This window comes from Leucoraja erinacea, chromosome 21, assembly GCF_028641065.1.
Source record: "Leucoraja erinacea ecotype New England chromosome 21, Leri_hhj_1, whole genome shotgun sequence".
Classification (NCBI taxonomy): domain Eukaryota; kingdom Metazoa; phylum Chordata; class Chondrichthyes; order Rajiformes; family Rajidae; genus Leucoraja; species Leucoraja erinaceus.
Genome location: NC_073397.1, coordinates 23471385 through 23490598, shown reverse-complemented (window position 1 = coordinate 23490598; position 19214 = coordinate 23471385). Strand labels below are relative to the sequence as shown.

The following is a 19214-nucleotide window of genomic DNA, read 5'->3' as shown; positions in this document are numbered from 1 at the left end:
TATTTATAATATAATAATCCTGTACAAAATTACAACATACACTGAAGATTTTTAGCATAATTTGTAATGCTGACTTGACTTTGGCACTACCATAGTGCCGGTGCCGAAAAAGTCAAAAGTCACCAACCTGAATGACTACCGCCCGGTTGCCCTAACTCCAATACCAATGAAGTGCTTTGAAAGGCTGGTCCTATCCCACATCAAATCCAGCATCCCTGCCTCACTGGACTCTCATCAATTTGCATACAGGGCAAATAGATCCACAGAGGATGCCATCTCTGCGGCTCTTCACACTGTCCTGACTCACCTGGAAAGACAGGGCACGTGCGTGAGGATGCTCTTCATAGACTATAGCTCTGCCTTCAACATGGTCATCCCCATCAAGCTCACCACCAAACTCCACCAGCTAGGCCTCAGCTCGCCGATATTTGACTGGATCCTGAATTTTCTGATGGAGCGACCGCAGGCAGTGAGACTGGGCCCGCACCTGTGCTCCACTATCACCCTGAGCACCGGCACACCACAGGGCTGTGTACTGAGCCCCATGCTCTACTCCCTCTTCACACACGACTGTGTTCCTGCATTCGACACCAACACCATCGTCAAGTTTGCAGACGACACAACGGTGATCGGGCTGATTACCAACGGCGATGAAACAAACTACAGAGCGGAGGTGCAGAACCTGGCGGACAGGTGCTCACGTAACAACTTGTCCCTGAACACCTCCAAGACCAAGGAGCTGATTATCGACTTCAGGAGGACACATAATGGGGAATACGCCCCAATCTCCATCTACGGGGACAGTGTGGAGAGAGTGTCAAGCTTTAAGTTTCTGGGCACTCACATCTCAGAGGACCTCACATGGTCCACCAACATCGCTGCGCTGGTCAAGAAGGCACAGCAACGACTGTTCTTCCTGAGAACATTGAAAAAGACTGGTCTGCCCCAACAGCTGCTGACGACCTTGTACCGCTGTACGACAGAGAGCATACTAACATATGGCATCTGTGTGGTATCTCAGCTGCATGGAGGCGGAGAGGAGAGCTCTTCAGCGCGTCGTCCACAGAGCGCAGAAGATTATTGGGACACAGTACCAGCCTTGGAGGGCATCTACCACACACGGTGCCTCAGGAAGGCCGTCAGCATCCATAAAGACTCCTCACATCCTTGTAATGGACTGTTCGAAATCCTACCTTCCAGCAGATGTTACAAGGCCTTCTACGCCCGCACCTCCAGACTCAGGAACAGCTTCATCCCCAGAGCAAAAGCTGCTCTGAACCGGCCCTGCTGAGTGCCCCCCACCCCCATGAACTGTCTCCCTAGGATGGTCACGTCGCACAGACACATTTGCAATTTAGACAGTTTTACTGTTCTTTTTATAAACCATGTTCTCAGGGTATCTAAATCTACATTTTATTAGTTGTTTAAGTTATGACATCGGATGGAAGCTGCATACCAAATCGCGTTGCACATATGTGAAATGACAATAAAAGATATCATTATTAAATACATACCAACATTGGACTTGTGCCAGTATCAATAGGGGAAAAATTCACTCTGTAATCATCATCTTCTTCATCTTCAACAATGGGATAGGTACGTTTTGGTGCTCGCTTCTCTTCTCCTGTGTAAACAAGAGCTTTTGCTAGTGATACTTTACAGACAGAGTTAAACAAACTGGTAATGAGTAAATTGGTTAACACCAGTTGGAGTGCACACAAGGATTAGGTCTCCACTACTGTAGTTGTGCAATTTGTAATTAAGGAAATGTTGAAAGCAGTCAATTCTGAAAATGTTGATTTAGACAATAGACAATAATTCGGCCCTTCGAGTCAGCACCACCAATGTGATCATGGTTGATTATTTTAATAGTAATAGAGTGATAGTGTGGAAACAGGCCCTTCGGCCCAACTTGCTCACACCAATCAACAATGTCCCAGCTACACTAGTCCCACTTGTTTGCGCTTGGTCCATATCCCTCCAAACCTGTCCTATCTATGTACCTGTTTAACTGTTTCTTAAACGACGGGATAGACCCAGCCTCAGCTACCTCCTCTGGCAGCTTGTTCCATACACCCACCACCCATTGTGTGAAAAAGCTATCCCTCGGATTCCTATTAAATCTTTTCCCCTTCCCCTTGAACATATGTCTTCTGCTCCTTGATTCCCCTACACTGGGCAAGAGACTGTGCATCTACCGGATCTATTCCTCTCATGATTTTGTACAGCTCTATAAGATTCCCCCTCATCCTCCTGCGCTCCATGGAATAGAGACCCAGCCAACTCAACCTCTCCCTATAGCGCACACCCTCTAGTCCGGGCAACATCCTCGTAAATCTTTTCTGAACCCTTTCCAGCTTGACAATATCTATATTACTAAAAGTCTGATCTTGGCCACTTCCTGTTCTGCATATTGATTTTAGAAAACACGCTGCCACTTACGGCTGTGATTTTTGGCCATCTTACTCAAAGTCCCCCTCCGTTGCGCAGGACAAGAGGATTTGTCCCATTGATGACAAATAAAAGTTATTAGTGTTTAAAAAATGTTGAGATTCTCTCTCCTGAAGGCCACGCCCCTTCATTAGGGACTATAAAACCTGGAAGAGTTGAGTGCCTCAGTCAGTCTTTGCAAGATGGGGGAAGCAGTCTGAGCTGCGAATAACACTGAACACACGTCTACTAAACTGTGAGTGGTTTTATGACCTGTCAGTGCCCTTAATGTGGTTTGGAAATGCTAAAGCTGTGTGGCCTTTGGTTTGGAAATGCTAAAGCTGAGTGTTGCCTAATTAAAGTTGCCTTGCCATCTATATAATTAAAAGTCTAATCTTGACCACTTCCTGTTTGCGCTTTATATTGATTTTAGAAAAAAACCCTACCACGTACGGCTGTGATTTTTGGCCATCTTACTCAGAGTCCCCCTCCGTTCATCAGGTGCCGAGGATTTTTCCCATCGATGAAAAATAAAAGTTATTAGTGTTTAAAAAATATCGAGATTCTCTCTCCTGTCAATCACGCGATGAAGGCCAAGCCCCTTCTGGTGGGAGGGAGGGACTATAAACCCACAAGTGTGGATGTGGCTCACTCTGCAAGATGGAGGAGGGAGAGGTCACAACTCGCTGTCTTTAGTGGCCTTGCACTCTGCTTGAAATGGTATGAAACTGCACTTGAATTTGGTGGCCTTGCACCCTGCTTGAAATGGAATTTCAAGGAATATCGGTGAGTCAACTGCCAGCCCACCAGCCGTGAGTGAGAGCTGCTAGCACAACAGGCTTGAGTGACTGAGCTGCCAGCCCAAGAATGCATTCGGCCCACAATGTCCATACTAGCCCTCTGGAAACCAGTCCCTTCAACCCACAACACCCAGACTAACACCCAGACTAGCACAAATCTCTCAATATGCTGGCAAACATCTGTTACGCCATCAGCATTAGTAACACAAATCATCTGTAATGTGTTGATACAAACATTTCTTATTTTAGCTTCTTTTCTCTCATCTGGATGAACTCATAACCTGGACAGCTGACAAACAATGATGCAAGGCAGCAGTTGGGGGACTTTGGAATAACGCTGAGGCATGGAAGTGACAGATTAGCAGCAATGACAAAACAAGAGAAATAAGAGCTATTGTGGGGAAGGTTACAACTGTAGTTATCAAGTGGGGGGCGGGGGGACACACACCGAAAAACGAGGTAAATGGAGCAAGGGGACCAGACCAAAGTACAATCAAAGATTTTTCTGGCCCATGGGGTGTTCTAAGAAAGGAACATTCCTGATAACCTGATAGCTCCCACCTACCTTTAACTAATGTGCTTCCTAGCCAATGGGGAACAGAACAAGTGCTAAGATTGAGACTCACAAATTCCAGCCCCCCCCACCCCACCCCAGGAGCCAATGTAAACATATTTATATGCCAGTCGAAGTTCTCATAAATTAGCAGGATGAATGATAATGTGAGGGATGCTTCTGTAAAAAAGCAACAATAGGCAAGTTTATAACAGACTGGTTCAGTATTCACCAGCATTTTCTTTATGTTCAACCTCACTGCACCTGGATGTGGAGTGAATCATCCACTAGTGGGTGAGATGGTTTGAGTTACTTCATTGATTTTTTTTTCTACCTGTGGGGGGGTACGCTCAATTTCAACCTATTCCTTCCCCACTGGAACAGATGAAACGGAAAATGTATTTGATTGAAGCACTTGCAAAAATACAAATGACAAATACGTGAAGTTTAATTACACAAGGTATAATGTTAGCACCATCTCTCTATTATACTTACCATATTCTTTTCTTCTTTTACAACTTTGCCAATATTTCTTCATATTCTTCAAGTTTTTGTAATTAATCATTTAATTGGTCAGTTGGTTCAGCACTAGCTCTAATGTGTGAATAACTAGGTAATTAATTCAACCTCACAGTATCTGTGCACATAAATCACGACAAACCAAACTATTACTGTATTATCTGGTATGTCCTTCCTCAGGCTCTTTTCATTTCAATGCTATTTGAACAACATAATAAATTAAGTGGAGGTTTCTATGTTTTTGCATTTCCACTAGATTTTCAGCGCTGCTAAAACAAAATAAAACCGATTCATGAAAATACACAAATAAATGAAATAATATCCTTAAAATCAATTGAGACCACCTAACCACCAATTAAGTTCTAATATCCTGAGCCACACTAATCAATTTGCATCTAGTCACAACCAACTTCACAAAAAAGGTAGAATAATTCTATAAACAGCATTTTAGGATGCATCTGAACTTCACATGTCAGAGACAACTTAAACTGTTTTATGCAATTATTCCATCCTCTTTAGATAGAGGTGGTGTACTACAGGCTCTCTGGAAACCAACTGACCTATATATCTGGCCTCAGACGAGATGCTGGATGTAGAGTCAGATGTTGCTGATTCATGACCTTTCACAATCTCAATATTACGAACTCTGTTAGATTGAGACTGCCTTTCACGGGATGATGGGCAAGATGGTGGATGACCGTGTGCGACTTTAGAACCAGCATTGTCTGCAAAGATTAAATTTGCTGTCAGCAGGTAATTACTATGATAGAAAATATTAGCTTTCACTGTACATATAAAATTCTTCTTTGATCCTGCAGATCAGCCAAAAAAATTGCACTGTGAAATTTATACAAAATACAAAGGAAGTTTTAGTTAGTATAAATGTCAAAAAAAGGTGGAAGGTAGGAAATGAACACAAGGCATTTCTATTGGCCTTAAGATGATAAATAATTGGGAATAAAAATGATCTTGGATAGACACAAAAAGCTGGAGCAACTCAGCGCGGCATCTCTGGACAGAAGGAATGGGTGACGTTTCAGATCGAGACCCATCGGTCTGAAAAAGGGTCTCGACCCGAAACGCCACCCTTCCTTCTCTCCAGTGATGTTGCCTGTCCCGCTGAGTTGCTCCAGCTTCTTGTGTCTATCTTCGGTTTAAGCCAGCATCTGCATTTCCTTCTTTATACATAAAAATTATCTTGCTTGTTTTACCCATCAGATCACCCAATTTCTGTCGGTTTAAGTAACGTGGGAAAAAGATGGCAATGGTATTGAATGTTCAAAGTAGCTGCTAATATTTTTTGAGAAATAATCCTGATTAGTTTATACTGAGAACTTAAATGTTCATATGGCCACAATATACTTTGCCATACAAAATGTTTGTTGACCGATTTTGTTCAGAATTTGCTGCCAACTTCTAAATCCAAATCAGTGAAAGCAGACAATAAAATAGATTGGAAGTACCACTGGCTGTGAAGCATTCGGTTTGATTTTATATCAATGGAAGTGCAATTTATACGGTTTGCTGTCTCAATACAGCAGTCCAAATTTATTGAGAAATTTGACAACATTTCATTACAGTTAGCTTGTTCAATACAGAAAAACTTTCAATGTTCTCAATAAATGCTGTGTAGATTCAACAGTAGACATATTTATATTTAGGGGAAAGCAAGGAAAAAGTAAAACCAAATGCTCTTGATTATAGTTTTAACAATGGCTGCAACAGTCTTTCCCTCTGTTACTTCCCTTTGCACATCTTGCCCAATTCAGTTGTGCATATTTTTGTAGCAATTGTATGTTTCAACTACAGCCAACCCCACTTCTTTAGTTTAATTCATTATACATGCATTACAAATTCATACAGGAAATGGGCTGAGGATTTCCCTTCATGTCTTGCATAGAAAACAAGATCAGCATCAGTCTGAAGAAGGGTCCCCACCTGAAACGTCACCTTTCCATATCCTCCGGAGATGTTCCTTGACCTGCTGAGTTACTCCAGCATTTTATGGGGGGGTTTTTAATGCTTTACACTAATCATATAATCATGCCTTGTGGTCAGACCATTTTATTGCAAAAACTGTACTTTTGGGTATCAGCATTTAATATTCCATATAAGCTATAGCTCCAGTTTCTTTGCTTTCAAAACAAAGTTACATAACTTTGTAACTTTCTCGAGGAGCTCTGTTCTAAAGCTTATCAATCTATCCTGAATGTATAGTGGATTTTGCAGTAATAATGACAGTGAAACGGAAAGCAATGTATGACTAAGCACAGCTCCAGTTAAACATTGTTATCAAATGTTTTTTGTTCTTCCATTGATCAAACTATTTACAGCATAATCCATCATGATTTTCAGAAATTAGTACTCTGACAAGAAACAAGTATTAATAAATTACTCATATATAGCCCCGATGACATTATACTTCGCTTGTTAGGGCTTGTATACAAAAAACAGGGATGTAAAGTTGAGGCTCTATAAGGTCTAAAAACTCCATACAGACAGCACCCACAGGATCGAACCAGAGTCTCTGGCGCTGTGAGGCAGCAACTCTATCGCTGCGTCACCGTGCCAAAATTTTCAAGTGATGAATATAGCATACATTATTCAGTGAAATAATCCTGATTTGGAATGATAAGACAAGCAGAAAAGGTAAACACACTAATATGCATTACCCGACACATCATATTTACAATATTTTGAACAATTGGATTCCTTCGAGCATTTACCACAGAACGGTAACATTAACAGTCCAAGATATTTCCCAAATAAGAGGCAAATGGAGGTGTAACACATAACTTCAAGTAAAAGTAAGTTCTTTGTTATATCTTTAGTTACATCAATAATGAGCAATAATGTTTTTATAACCAATTCATAAAACATTATTTTTAGCAAAGTACAGATAAAATTAACACTACTGTTATATCAAAGCAAATTGAGTTTTTACAAACCTACTTAATTTATTGGCTTGATAACACAATTATCAATTCAACCTTCTGATTAACTTTCTGTATTATAATTATAAATATAATGGAGAGAAGGCGATGGATATTCTAAACAACAAAGCAATGGAAAACTCACATGATTTTCTATTTGGCTGCCAGTGACTAGTGGAGTTCAGCAAGGGTCGGTGCTGCGGCTGCTTCACGTTGCCTGTTAATGATTTGGCCGAGGGGATTTAAGGCTTTGTGGCAAAGTTTGCTAATGATACGAAAATAGGTGGAGGGGCTGGTAGTGTAGAGAAAGCAGGGACTCTGCAGAAGGACGGATGAAGAAGGTTGGGAGAGTGGGCAGAGAAGTGGCAGAAGGAATATAGTGTAGCAAAGTGTGGAGTCATGCATTTTGGTATTCGGAATAAAGGCATAGACTATTTTCAAAATGGGGTGCGAATCCAGAAATTGGAAGTGCAAAGGGACTTGGGAGAGCTGGTGCTGGATTCCAAATCTGTAAGTAGAATCAATAGTAAAGAAAGCTAGCATTTATTTCAAGGGGGCTTGCACACAAAACAGGGATGCAATGTTGAGGCTCTATAAGACGCTGGTAAGGCCACATTTGGAATATTGTGAGCAATTTTGGGCACCATATCCAAAGAAGAATTGGCTGGCTCTGGGGAGGGTCCAGAGGAGGTTTACAAGAATGATCCCAGGAATTAGTAGGTTAACCTATGATGAAAATGTGTGGGCCTGTACTCACTGGAGTTTAGAAGAATGAGGGGGGAGATTGAAATATACAGAATAGTGACAGGCTTGGACAGTGGATGTAGAGAGAATGTTTCCACTAGTAGGAGTCCAGGACTAGAGATCATAGCCTCCGAAATAAAGGACATTCATTTAGGAAGGCGATGAGGAGACATTTATTTAGTCAGAGGGTGGTGAATCTGTGTAATTCTTTCTCACAGAAGGCTGTGGAGGCCAAGTCTGGATATGTTTTAGGCAACGATAGATTTATGATTAGTACAGGTATCAGAGGTTATGGAGGGAAGGCAAGAGAATGGGGTTAGGAGGGAGAGATAGATCAGCCATGATTGAATGGCAGTCGACGATGGGCTGAATAGCCTAATTCCACTCCTATCCCTTATGATCTTATGATTAAATATTACTGTCAATTGTAGCTCATCATCACGTTCTCCAAATACTTTATTTATAGCATTGTTCATGCAATTTCATAGACACCAGCATGTAATCCCCACACTTCACTTCCTTGCTTCAAATCACTAGTTTAGATAACATTTATTTTGGATTTCCCATCAACCTTTTTTAAACATGTACTAGTTTTGATAAGGGATTTGTGATAGTCATTTTAGCTGTCAATAAATCATTTCTGAAATTGTTAAATCTAAATGTTGTACCAAGAATATTTTTCCCTCCCATGTATAGGGTGTTTTTTGTTTTTTTAATGCTTTATTTATTGGCTTGATAACACAATTAACAATTCAACCATCCGATTATGATAATTATGCAGCTTAAAACTATGGTAAACCATCATGATTAAAGGCTCTCAAATTCTTTCAAATTTAGTACATCTTTATTTCTAGTACATTACTGAATGGTTGTGTGCTTCTTTCAGCCTTACACAGCAACAAAGTGTATTTGGTTTGTTAAAAAAAAAACATCGAATAAATGGCAAGCTGGATGCAATTAGATTGACTTTGCTCAATCCTTAATTTAAGTTGGAGTTTAACTTCATTGTGCAAAATAAACTTTATAACAAGTTTAAAATACTTGTTTTACCATAGTTTAATGGCGTATCCCCACAAAACCTTTTTTTCTAAAGATAGATCTATTTGGTTGGGCATTTAAAACCCAAATCACTATTAAAAGGCTTTATAATAATATTCAACACATTTCATCTGGCTTCATCACTGCTTCCTGTATGTAGCTCATAACACAGCACTTCACACTTTACCTGTTTCTGCAATTATCTTTAACTTAAATAAACATGCAAAGGGTGCTAACATAATACTGTTTCAGTTAAAAATCGATTATTAAAATAACTAATATTTTCCATTCAATTGTACTCAAATAGTCCGATGCAAATTAATACTGATCAGTTACCAAGTCCCAATTTGTCCAGAAATCAATCTACCTGATTAACTCCACATGCTGTACAAGCAATAATCCATGCCTAGGCATTTTTCATTAACCACAATACCACAAAACATATTATGCCAGCATTGTATTTTTTCCTCTTAGTTTTCCTATTCTTGGTAAGTATTTCATCTTGCTTGATTTTCTTTAATGAGATTGGTAGAGGGAAGCATTTCAACATGTAGGATGTAAATTTCGTTGCTGTACTGTACACTGACAATGACAATTAAAATTGAATCTGAATGTAAATTTTCCAATTTCTTCTTGCAACAAATTTAGGAGTCCTATCCTGAGAATATTCCCAATTTCTATTATGACTATAAATTAAAAGATATCATATATTTGGCTCCAGTTTCCTTCTAAAAGGATAGATTAGCAAACAGACTGTCATCTGCTAACCACAACTCTATGTACATGGAGGTTGTGACCAGGAACAACTGGTTCTCAAATATTCCTGACATTGCAATAATGAACACACAGAATCTGGCTCGAAGAAATACAAGTAAGCTTTCTTAAATACTTACACACCAAATGTAATTATTTCTAAACAGGCTCACTGGTTGGTTTAAATAGCTGTCCCCCTGCAACTGCATTGTATAATCTCACTTTACAATAAAGGTTAACAAGCAGTTTAATACAACCAAATACTGGTTACGAGAATGGCAACATGCCCGACTCAGATTTTTGCATGCAAGGTAACCACTTTAACTTCAATTTATGATGAACATACCTACAGAAACTGGACTGCTGGACTCATCCACAGTTAACTTAAGTTGCTGAATAAAGTCAGGTTCATAAACAACTCTTTCTTGCCATATGTTCAGAACTCGTTCCATTTGCTTCTTACAGCTTTGCTCAGATTCTCTAGGAAAAGAGGAGAAATAAAGGTTAACATTTTCATTTTGAGTGAATTCTGCTAATATTGGGGCACTTGATAAGGTAGTGTGGCACATGAAACATATTTAGCATTGACAAATCAGTAAGGTTTGGCAAAGAATGCAATTAATGTATGTTGGAATAAATGTTTGAAAAAATTGGGCTTAAATTGTTAACATTTTTACAAAAACAATTTTTTGAAGGAGTAGAGAAGATTTTACAAAGCCCGCCTATCTCACAAGGGCCTGTCCCACTTTGCGTTTTCTTTCGGCGACTGCGAGCGTTAGTGACTGATGCCAGTAAAACCATCAAGTTGTACGACATACACGCTGAAGTATGCTGTCCTGCGGGTGATGCCCGGTTAGGTTTAGGATCAGGGTTAGGCTTAGGGCTAGGGTTAGGGTTATGGCCAGGGTTAGGGACTACAGATGGGCTGTAAAATATTCTTCCTTCAATACATGGATTTTAAACATTAATATATTAAAAATTAATACAATAAAATCAATTGTGCAAATGAAAAGATGTCTGTGCCATTCTGTTTTATTTACAGATTTATTGGTCCATTTCCAGATCCAATCACTGTCTCTAACTTTTCACAGGGATGGATTCAGTGAGTGTAGACTGAACTCCCCTCTCCCATCCACCCCCCTCCTGCCCCATCACTCTTTCTCCACCATCCTTCTATCCCTCCCCTCTTCCCCCCCTACCCATCTCCTCTCCCCTCTTCTCTTCTTCCCTTCCCCCCGCTTCCTCCCTTCTACCCGTTCCTCCACTCCCCCCCCCCCCCTCCCCTCCCCTCCCCCCCCCCCCCCCCCCCCCCCCCCCACTTACCCCGACGCCCGCCATTTGTGGAGCCAGAGTGGGACCAGCGACCCCCCGCACACTATACCACACACGCTAGGGACAATTTATACAAACCTGTGCACCTTTGGAATGCGGGAGGAAACTCTAACCCTAGCCCTAACTCTAGGTTGATAGGCTTGGTATAGCTATAAATTGTCCCTAGTGTGGGATAGTGTGCGGGGGATCGCTAGTCAGTACGGATTCGATGGACCGAAGGGCACTGTATCCCTGAACTAAATGTGACACAGGGGCCCCAGGGGTTGGACTCGAACCCCCAATGTTCTGCCTGCTCCTCATGGGAACTAAACTGTTGGCCACCAGTTGTCCCAGAGGCAGATCTCTCTTCCAATGGTTTCTCCAAACCCCCAGAGGCAGCGGGCTTTTCAACTGGGTACAGGCAATGTTGTCAATGTACCAGTGCCACCCTCCCGCTCCGGGCACTGAGTCTAAATACCCACCACCCATTTTGAAGCAAGGCGAGGGGGTGGGCATGTATACCTGCATTTATCTCATAGTCAATGTTATTAAAACAGGGACGTGGTCTTTGAGCAGTATTATTAGTGGGATCTAGCTGTCACAGGTTGGGTCCACAAATGGGGGGGGGGGGGGGGGGGGGGGGTTGGAGAATGGGAGAACGGAGGAAGAGGGGTTAAGGGAAGAAGGTGGGGTGGGGGGGGGGAGAGAAGGATAGGGGGGGGGGAGTGGAGAAGGGGGGGATGGGGGCAGGAGGGTGGAAGAGGGGTTGATGGGAGAGGGGAGTTCAGTCTACACTCACTGAATCCATCCCTGTGAAAAGTTAGAGAAGATAATTGGATCTGGAAGCAGACCAACTGAATGACTCGGACATCTTTTCATTTGCACAATTGATTTTATTGTGTTAATTTTAACATATTAATATTTAAAATCCACGTATTTAAGGAAGAATATTTTACAGCCCATCTGTGGTCCCTAAACATGACCCTAACCAGGCATCACATACGTGGGGCAGCATACGTCAGCGTGTGACAGGGCGCACAACATGATGCGACACCCAGATGTCGCCCCTAGATTTTGAACATTCCAAAATCCAGGAGCGAGAGGGAAACACCGCGCATCACCATACATCACGCTGCGTCACGACCCGACCACGACAGGGCAAGACTATAAAACCCCAGATGCCTGGACGCGAGTCAGTCACTCTGCAAGATCGCGAGGGAAAGGCCACGACTGTCATTCTAAGCTGTGAATCAACTGAACTGTGAGCCTGCAATGTACTTGCAATAAATGATTTGTTAGCCCTTAATGACAATGCCATAAGTTGTTTGGCCTGCTGCCCTGCCTGTGCTTGAAACTGCAATAGGTCCGACTGTGTTTGGAAGGAATAAATGTTTTATTAGGTCCGACTGTGTTTGGAAAGAATAAATGTTTTATTAGGTCCGACTATGTTTAGTCCAAAAATCCCGCTCATTTCGTGACTTCCGCTTAGTGGACAGGTCGCGCTGATTGCGTAATTTCCGGTGAGTGCAGAGGTCTCGCTGATTGCGTAATTTCCAGTAAGTGCAGAGGTCACGCTGATTGAGGATGCGCTGCTGACTGCGGAAGCCCCACAGTGGAGAGGCCGCACTCAGCCGTGTGAGTAGTATCAAGAAAATTTACTGTCATATCTATGGTGTGTGTATGTGAGTGTGTATGTGTGCGCGAGTGTGTGAGTGTATGGATGTGTGAGTGTGTGTGTGTGTGTTTGTGTATTGGAATTGGTGGAGAAGTGGAATGTTGCGTTGGAGGACCAGCCCTCCCGTGTGAAGCTGGGACCCAACGGGTGCCACTTAGTCTAGTTTCCAATATAAAGCTCTGTCTGTGGAAATTGATTAATTGTACCTCAGTAGATGAGTCTGCATTCAAGAAGGACATTTCCAGCTTCTTTGGAAGACAGGAACTCAAGGCAGCTTCCTTCCTACTGACAAATACCCCCCCCCCATCCCCATCATGTGTCAATATTTTTGATTTAGGTTAAAAACCATACCTGGCAACATGTGAAAATGCATCCACTAGAACTCCTTCAAAGGCCTTGGTGAATTCAGGACCTTTCCTCTTACTGTTCTGAATAACATCATTAGCCAGATAGATGAATGTCAATTTCCTGCTTGGTTTAGCTAGATGTGGTTGAAAGAAGCTACAGTCAATGTAAAATATACAGACATTCATATAGATAACAAACATAATTGGTAACAGTTGGTTTAAACATGAAAATTGAGAGAACAAGGCTAGTCAGTCCCTCAAGATAGGCACAAAAAGGACAGGCTGTATCTCTGGAGAGAAGGAGTGGGTGACGTTTCGGGTCAAGACTCTTCTTCAGAAAGAGATAAATTGTAGTTGTATACAGTAAGACTGGTAGGAGAAGGGGGAGAGGAGAGAGGGAAAGCAAGGACTACTTGAAGCTAGAGAATGTTCATACTGCTGGGGTGTAAGCTACCCAAGCAAAATGTGAGGTGGTATTCCTCCTATTTGCGCTGGGCTTCACTCTGATAATGGAGGAGGCCCAGGGCAGAAAGCCATCGTCAAATACTTCCGTTTTCTCAGGCTGCACTACCTCATCTTTACTTTGGATATTTAGTCACTCTACACCTCCATTCCCCACCAGGAAGTCTTAAAGCCCTCTGTTTCTTCCTCGACCGCAGTTTCTTCCTCATGCCTAGCAGAGATGGTCTTAACCCTTAACAACGACTACTCCCGCTTCCTCCAAATCCAAAGCTTAGCTATGTGCACTCACATGGGCCCCAGCTATGCCTGTCCTCTTTTTAGGGTACATCGAACAATCACTATTCCAGGTATACACTGGCCCTATCCCGAATTCTACCGAAGCTACATTTGACCACTGCATTGGTACTTCCTCTGACACCCATACAGAACTCACTGACTTCATCAACTTCACGACAAATTTCCATCCTGCACTCAAATTCACGTGGACCATCTCCGACATCTCCCTACCTTTTCTAGATCTCATCATCTCCATCACAGGAGATGGACTATCGACTGACATCCATTACAAACCCACTGACTCCCATAGCTATTTAGACTACACTTTCTCCCACCCTGCATCCTGTAAAGACTACTCTCAATTCATCCATCTACGCCGCATCTGCACCCAGAATGAGGTGTTCCATAACAGGTCATCGGAGATGTCCCCTATCTTTAGGGTTCCCCTCTTCCATTATCACTAGCCACATTTTCCCATCTCCACCCCTTTCTGCTTTCCGCAGAGACCGTTCCCTCCACAACTCCCTGGTCAACTCATCTTTTCCCACCCCAACCACACCTTCCACAGGAACTTTTCCCTGCAACCACAGGAGATGCAACACCTGTCCCTACACCTCCCCCCTCGACTACATCCAAGGACCCCAACGGTCTTTCCGGGTGAGGCAGAGGTTAACTTGCACCTCCTCCAACCTCAACTAATGTATCCGCTGTTCCAGGTGTGGACTCCTGTATATCTGCGAGACCAAGCGCAGGCTCGACGATTGTTTCGCTGAACACCTCCGCTCAGTCCACCTAAACCTACCTGATGTCCCGGTTTCTCAACCCTTTAACTCCCCCTCCCATACCTTTCTGTCCTGGGTCTCCTCTATTGTCAGAGTGAGGCCCAGCACAAATTGGACGAACAGCTCCTCATATTTTGCTTGGGTAGCTTACACCCCAGTGGTATGAACAATGACATCTCTAACTTCAAGTAGCTTTCCCTCTTTCTCCATCCCCCTCCCTCATATCAGTCTTACTGATCCGACTACATTTTATCTCTGTACTGCCCACTCCCCTGACATCAGTCTGAAGAAGGGTCTCAACCCGAAACGTCACCCATTCTTTCTCTCCAGAGATGCTGCCTGTCCGGCTGAGTTACTTCAGCATTTTGTGTCTATCTTCCATTTAAACCAGCATCTGCAGTCCTTTCCCACACACCATGTCTTAAATGGGTCCCTCATTAATTTTAAACAGTGACATCCAAGTTCTAAATTATCGTATGAGGGGGAACATCAGCTCTACATCCACCATGTCAATTCTTTCAGTTTCAATCAATTTTAAAATTACAGTAGACCCATTCAAGGACATAACTATTATTGGTTAAATGCAAAACTCCTAATCTACAGGATTAATGGTAGGTAATAACTCAGGGCTGCTCTCTATTTGTTGGTAGAATGAATCAGTTGCGTCATAACAGCTGGGAAGAAACTATGGTATGCTACTTTATTTGTCACATGTACCGAGGTGCAGTGAAATTCATTTTTGTATACAGTAAGTACATATCACTATACATAAGCACTTAGGTACGTATTAAATAAACATCTCAGATACAGTACCTGTAAAGCAATAGTACTCTGAAACGAAATACAGTCACCTGTTTGGTACCATTTTCACGTTTAAGCTGTTATGCGTAGGGATCTTGATCTGATCATCTGTTGCCCTAGCGGCATTGCAGGGTCGGCCTGGCCAAGCATAGCCAATGGTGTCCTCCTCCACTGCTCCATCACTGTGGGCCGTGTCTGATACATGTGCCTGGACTCCTGGAGCAGCGCCCAGTCCAGCCGAGCCCCAGGCATTGGCCCGCTTCCCTGTCGAGGCACTGCACTCACTCCCGCAGCCAGTCTGCTCACCAGCCCTCCAGATCGGTTCCCTTGGGTCCCCAATCTGCAGCAGGAGAGCTGGGCGGGTTCCGGTTCACGGTACTGGTCCTCCATCCATGGCGGGCGATCCCCCAGTCTGTGACAGGCAGGCTGGGCCTACCTGGCGGGTTCCGGTCTGCGTCACGAGTCCACAACCACGGTGGGAGAGTCAGGCCTACTGGGCGAGTCCCCAGTCTCCAGCGGGTGAACTGGACCAATCAGACGGGTCCTCATTCCACAGGCCGCAACGCACCGCAAAAGTCTCCCGCCACGTGCACCTCTCCTCGCTCTGCAGTGGCCAGGCCTGACTCAGGTCAACTCCGCACCGGAGGCAGGGCCCGGTACAGCACAGTTGCGCAACACTCGCCAAGAGTACTCTTCTGCGCTGGTGCAGCGTTTGCTGGGGGCTCCCTTTTGTGCTGGCGCAGTGCTCGCTGGGAGCTCCCTTCTGTGCTGGCACAACGCTCACCCAGAATTCAGTCCCTGAATCTGGAGGTGTTCATTTTCATACTTCCGTACGTGTAGCATGATGGGAGTGGGAAGAAGAGGGAGTGATCAGGGTGCGACTCGTCCGTGATTATGCTGCCGTAAATTGAGTCAATGGAAGGCAGGTTGGTTTGTGATGGTCTAGGCTGCGTCCACAATTCTCCGCAATTTCTTGAGATCTTGGATGGAGCTGTTCCTAAACATATGCTGCGACGCATCCTGATAAACTGCTTTTTAGGTGCATCTGTAGAAGTTGGTGTGTGGCTGGGGACATGCCGAACCACCTAAGCCTTCAAAGGAAGTAGATGCGTTGGTGTGCTTTCTTGGTCATTGCTTCGATATGGGTGATCCACGACAAGTTGCTGGTGCTATTTAATCCAAGGAACTTGATGTTTTTAACCATCTCTTCTTCAGCACCATCGTTGCATACAGAGGTTTGCTTCCTGAAGGTCACTTTGTGTCTTTCTTTCAATGTCTCAATGTTAACTCCAGCACCCTATGTAAAATCAGCATCTACAGTTCCTAATTTTTCCATTTTTTCTGGTCATAGTTGAAAGCAGAAATAGAATCCCAAGATGTTTGCTGAAATGTTGTCTTTCGTCCCATCCCTCCCCCCTCAAAGGTGTAAATAGACCAATGCAAGTAGATTTCCAAAGCTAAAGAAAGAAACTCACATACTACATCACAAGCACATCAGTTATAACAATACGCAAACGCAAATTACTTGTTTGAAGTAATTTCTACAATTGAATTACAGAAATATACTTATTACCATTAGTTTCAAAAGTATTCTATTTCACAAGAATGTTGTACAATAATCCTGGCACCACTGCAGAAATGTGTAGTATGGGCAACAGTACCAGCTTGACAATGTGCTAATATAATAATTGGGCTATATCCATTTCAAACATTTTCAGTTCAAACATTAAAAAAATTGTTTCTTCTAGTCAGACCACAATAAAACCCAGGAACAAAACGTAATGGTTCCACACTGGAATACAACCAAGTAGCAGTTGTTATCCATCTAAACCACTCATTCAAAAAAGTTAAAAGATTATCGGGGGGGGGGGGGGGGCCCAAATCCTTCTCGAGTGAAACCTGAACTGACAATCCACGGTAGTGCTGAGGGGATGTCACAGGTGGCGTGTATCAGTTTAATCTTTACAACAGGAAGTAAAAGATGTGTTTGCAGTTATTTAAAAATAATCGATTAAGTCATTTCAGTAACCTGAATAACATTTTAACTTCAATCTCTCCCCATCGCAACACCCCACCCTGGTGCTGAAGATCGCTGAACCTGGAAGTAACTCACAGGGTCACATAGCATCCCTGGAGAAAGGAATAGTTGACCAAAAGCTGGGGTATCTCAGTGGGTCACATAGCATCTCTGGAGAAAGGAACAGGTGACATTTTGCGTCCAGACCCTCTTTTTCCTTCTCCATAGATTTGAAGGCAATTGGAAAACAAAAATGCCGCCTGACCCACTGATTTCATCCGGCAGTTTGATTTATTGCTCAAGATTCCAATACCTAGAATCCTCCACCACAGATGCTGCCCGTGCTTCTAAGTATCCCCTGTATGTAGTTAGATACAAAATGCTGGAGAAATTCAGCGGGTGAGACAGCATCTATGGAGCGAAGGAAATATGCAACGTTTCGGGTCTAGACCCTTCTTCAGACTGATGTGAGGGGGGGGCGGAACAGACTGATGTGATGGTGGGCGAGATGACTGATGTGAGGGTGGGGGCGCGGGAAGACTGATGTGAGGGTGGGGGACACACTGACGTAGTCATTCAGTTTCGTCTCCCAGAAAATATACTGTTTTGCCTTAAGAAGTTGGGGTAGTTCAGTGGGCCAGGCAGCAGCTCAGAAGAACCTGGATAGGGTATGTTTCAGGTCGGGATCCTGGGGGGTTATAGAGGAAGGGCAACACGAGGCCTGGCAGGTAATATGCCAAATGGAGAAATAAGGAGCTGCATATATTGTTTACAAAGAAAAGAGTAACAGGAGTAACTCAGCGGTTCATGCAGCATCTCTGGAGCACATGTGTAGGTTGGGTAGACACAACATGTTGGAGTAACTCAGCGGGACAGGTAGCATCTCTTGAGATACGGAATGAGTATGAAGAAGGGTCTCGACCCAAAACGTCACCCATTCCTTCTCTCCAGAGATGCTGCCTGTCCCGCTGAGTTACCCCAACATTTTGTGGCTATCTTCGGAGTAAATCCGTATCTGCATGTATTTCCTACACATGGATAGGGTGGGGATCCTTCTGGCCGACAGAGTTGAGGAGGGCTACTTGTTTCTTGCCTTCACCCTCCTGTTCACCCTTAAAATGAAGACTGATGACCCGGTGTAAGTGTGGGAGCTCGCTGTGCGCGGTAGGGTATGGGGGGAGGACGGGGGATAGGCACAACATGCTGGAGTAACTCAGCGCGACAGGCAGCATCTCTGGAGAAGGAATGGGTGATGTTTCGGGTCGAGATCCTTCTTCAGACTGGAGGCGGGGCTGCCCTTAACCGGGGATCCATTCGCTCACCTATCTTCAGCTCCCGGTGCCAGACGTGCACGATAATGCCGGCGTGCTTCCGATGATGGATGAGCCAGAGCGACAGAGTCTGCACGCTCTGCTGAGAGTTACTGAGCTCGGCCAGCTTCTTCTCCAGCGCGGATTCCGAGAAGGAGGACATCTCCTTGCGGGAGGGGCAGAGCGGGGCAGCGAGCAGCCGCCGAGTCTCTCGGCCACCGACTTCCTCGCACTCAACTCTCCCGCCTGGCGAAATGGCGGCGTCACCTCTCACCTCGGAGGTCAAAGGGCGCGGGCGCCGCGGGGTTATCGCGCGGAGCGAGGGGCCGAGCGGCGGCGGTTGGAAACAGCCTCCTCGCCCATGGCGGCTCCACCCGGGCGGGGGCGGGGGCTGGGGCGCGGGAGAGAGAGAGAGAGAGAGCGAGAGAGAGAGGGGAGATGAGCGGGAAACCCTGCCTGGACC

General features: G+C 44.1%; 2 protein-coding genes across 5 annotated transcripts in view; both read right to left on the bottom strand.

Annotated features, from left to right (window-relative positions):
- Positions 1 to 19201, bottom strand: part of rprd1b (regulation of nuclear pre-mRNA domain containing 1B) — a 28236-nt gene extending 9035 nt beyond the window's left edge. For 2 of the 4 annotated variants that reach the window (XM_055652415.1, XM_055652414.1), the window contains exons 1-5: positions 18764 to 19201; positions 13108 to 13237; positions 10117 to 10250; positions 4863 to 5027; positions 1515 to 1624 (exon numbers count right to left, since the gene is read on the bottom strand). In XM_055652415.1, the coding sequence (XP_055508390.1) occupies positions 1515 to 1624; positions 4863 to 5027; positions 10117 to 10250; positions 13108 to 13237; positions 18764 to 18914 (690 nt within the window). In that variant the 5' untranslated portion in view covers positions 18915 to 19201. The remainder of the gene's footprint in view (positions 1 to 1514; positions 1625 to 4862; positions 5028 to 10116; positions 10251 to 13107; positions 13238 to 18763) is intronic. The other 2 variants (XM_055652416.1, XM_055652417.1) reach the window with 2 other exon arrangements.
- LOC129707403 (protein-glutamine gamma-glutamyltransferase 2-like) overlaps positions 1 to 19214 on the bottom strand; it is a 276786-nt gene that overhangs the window by 114802 nt on the left and 142770 nt on the right. The window lies entirely within an intron of this gene.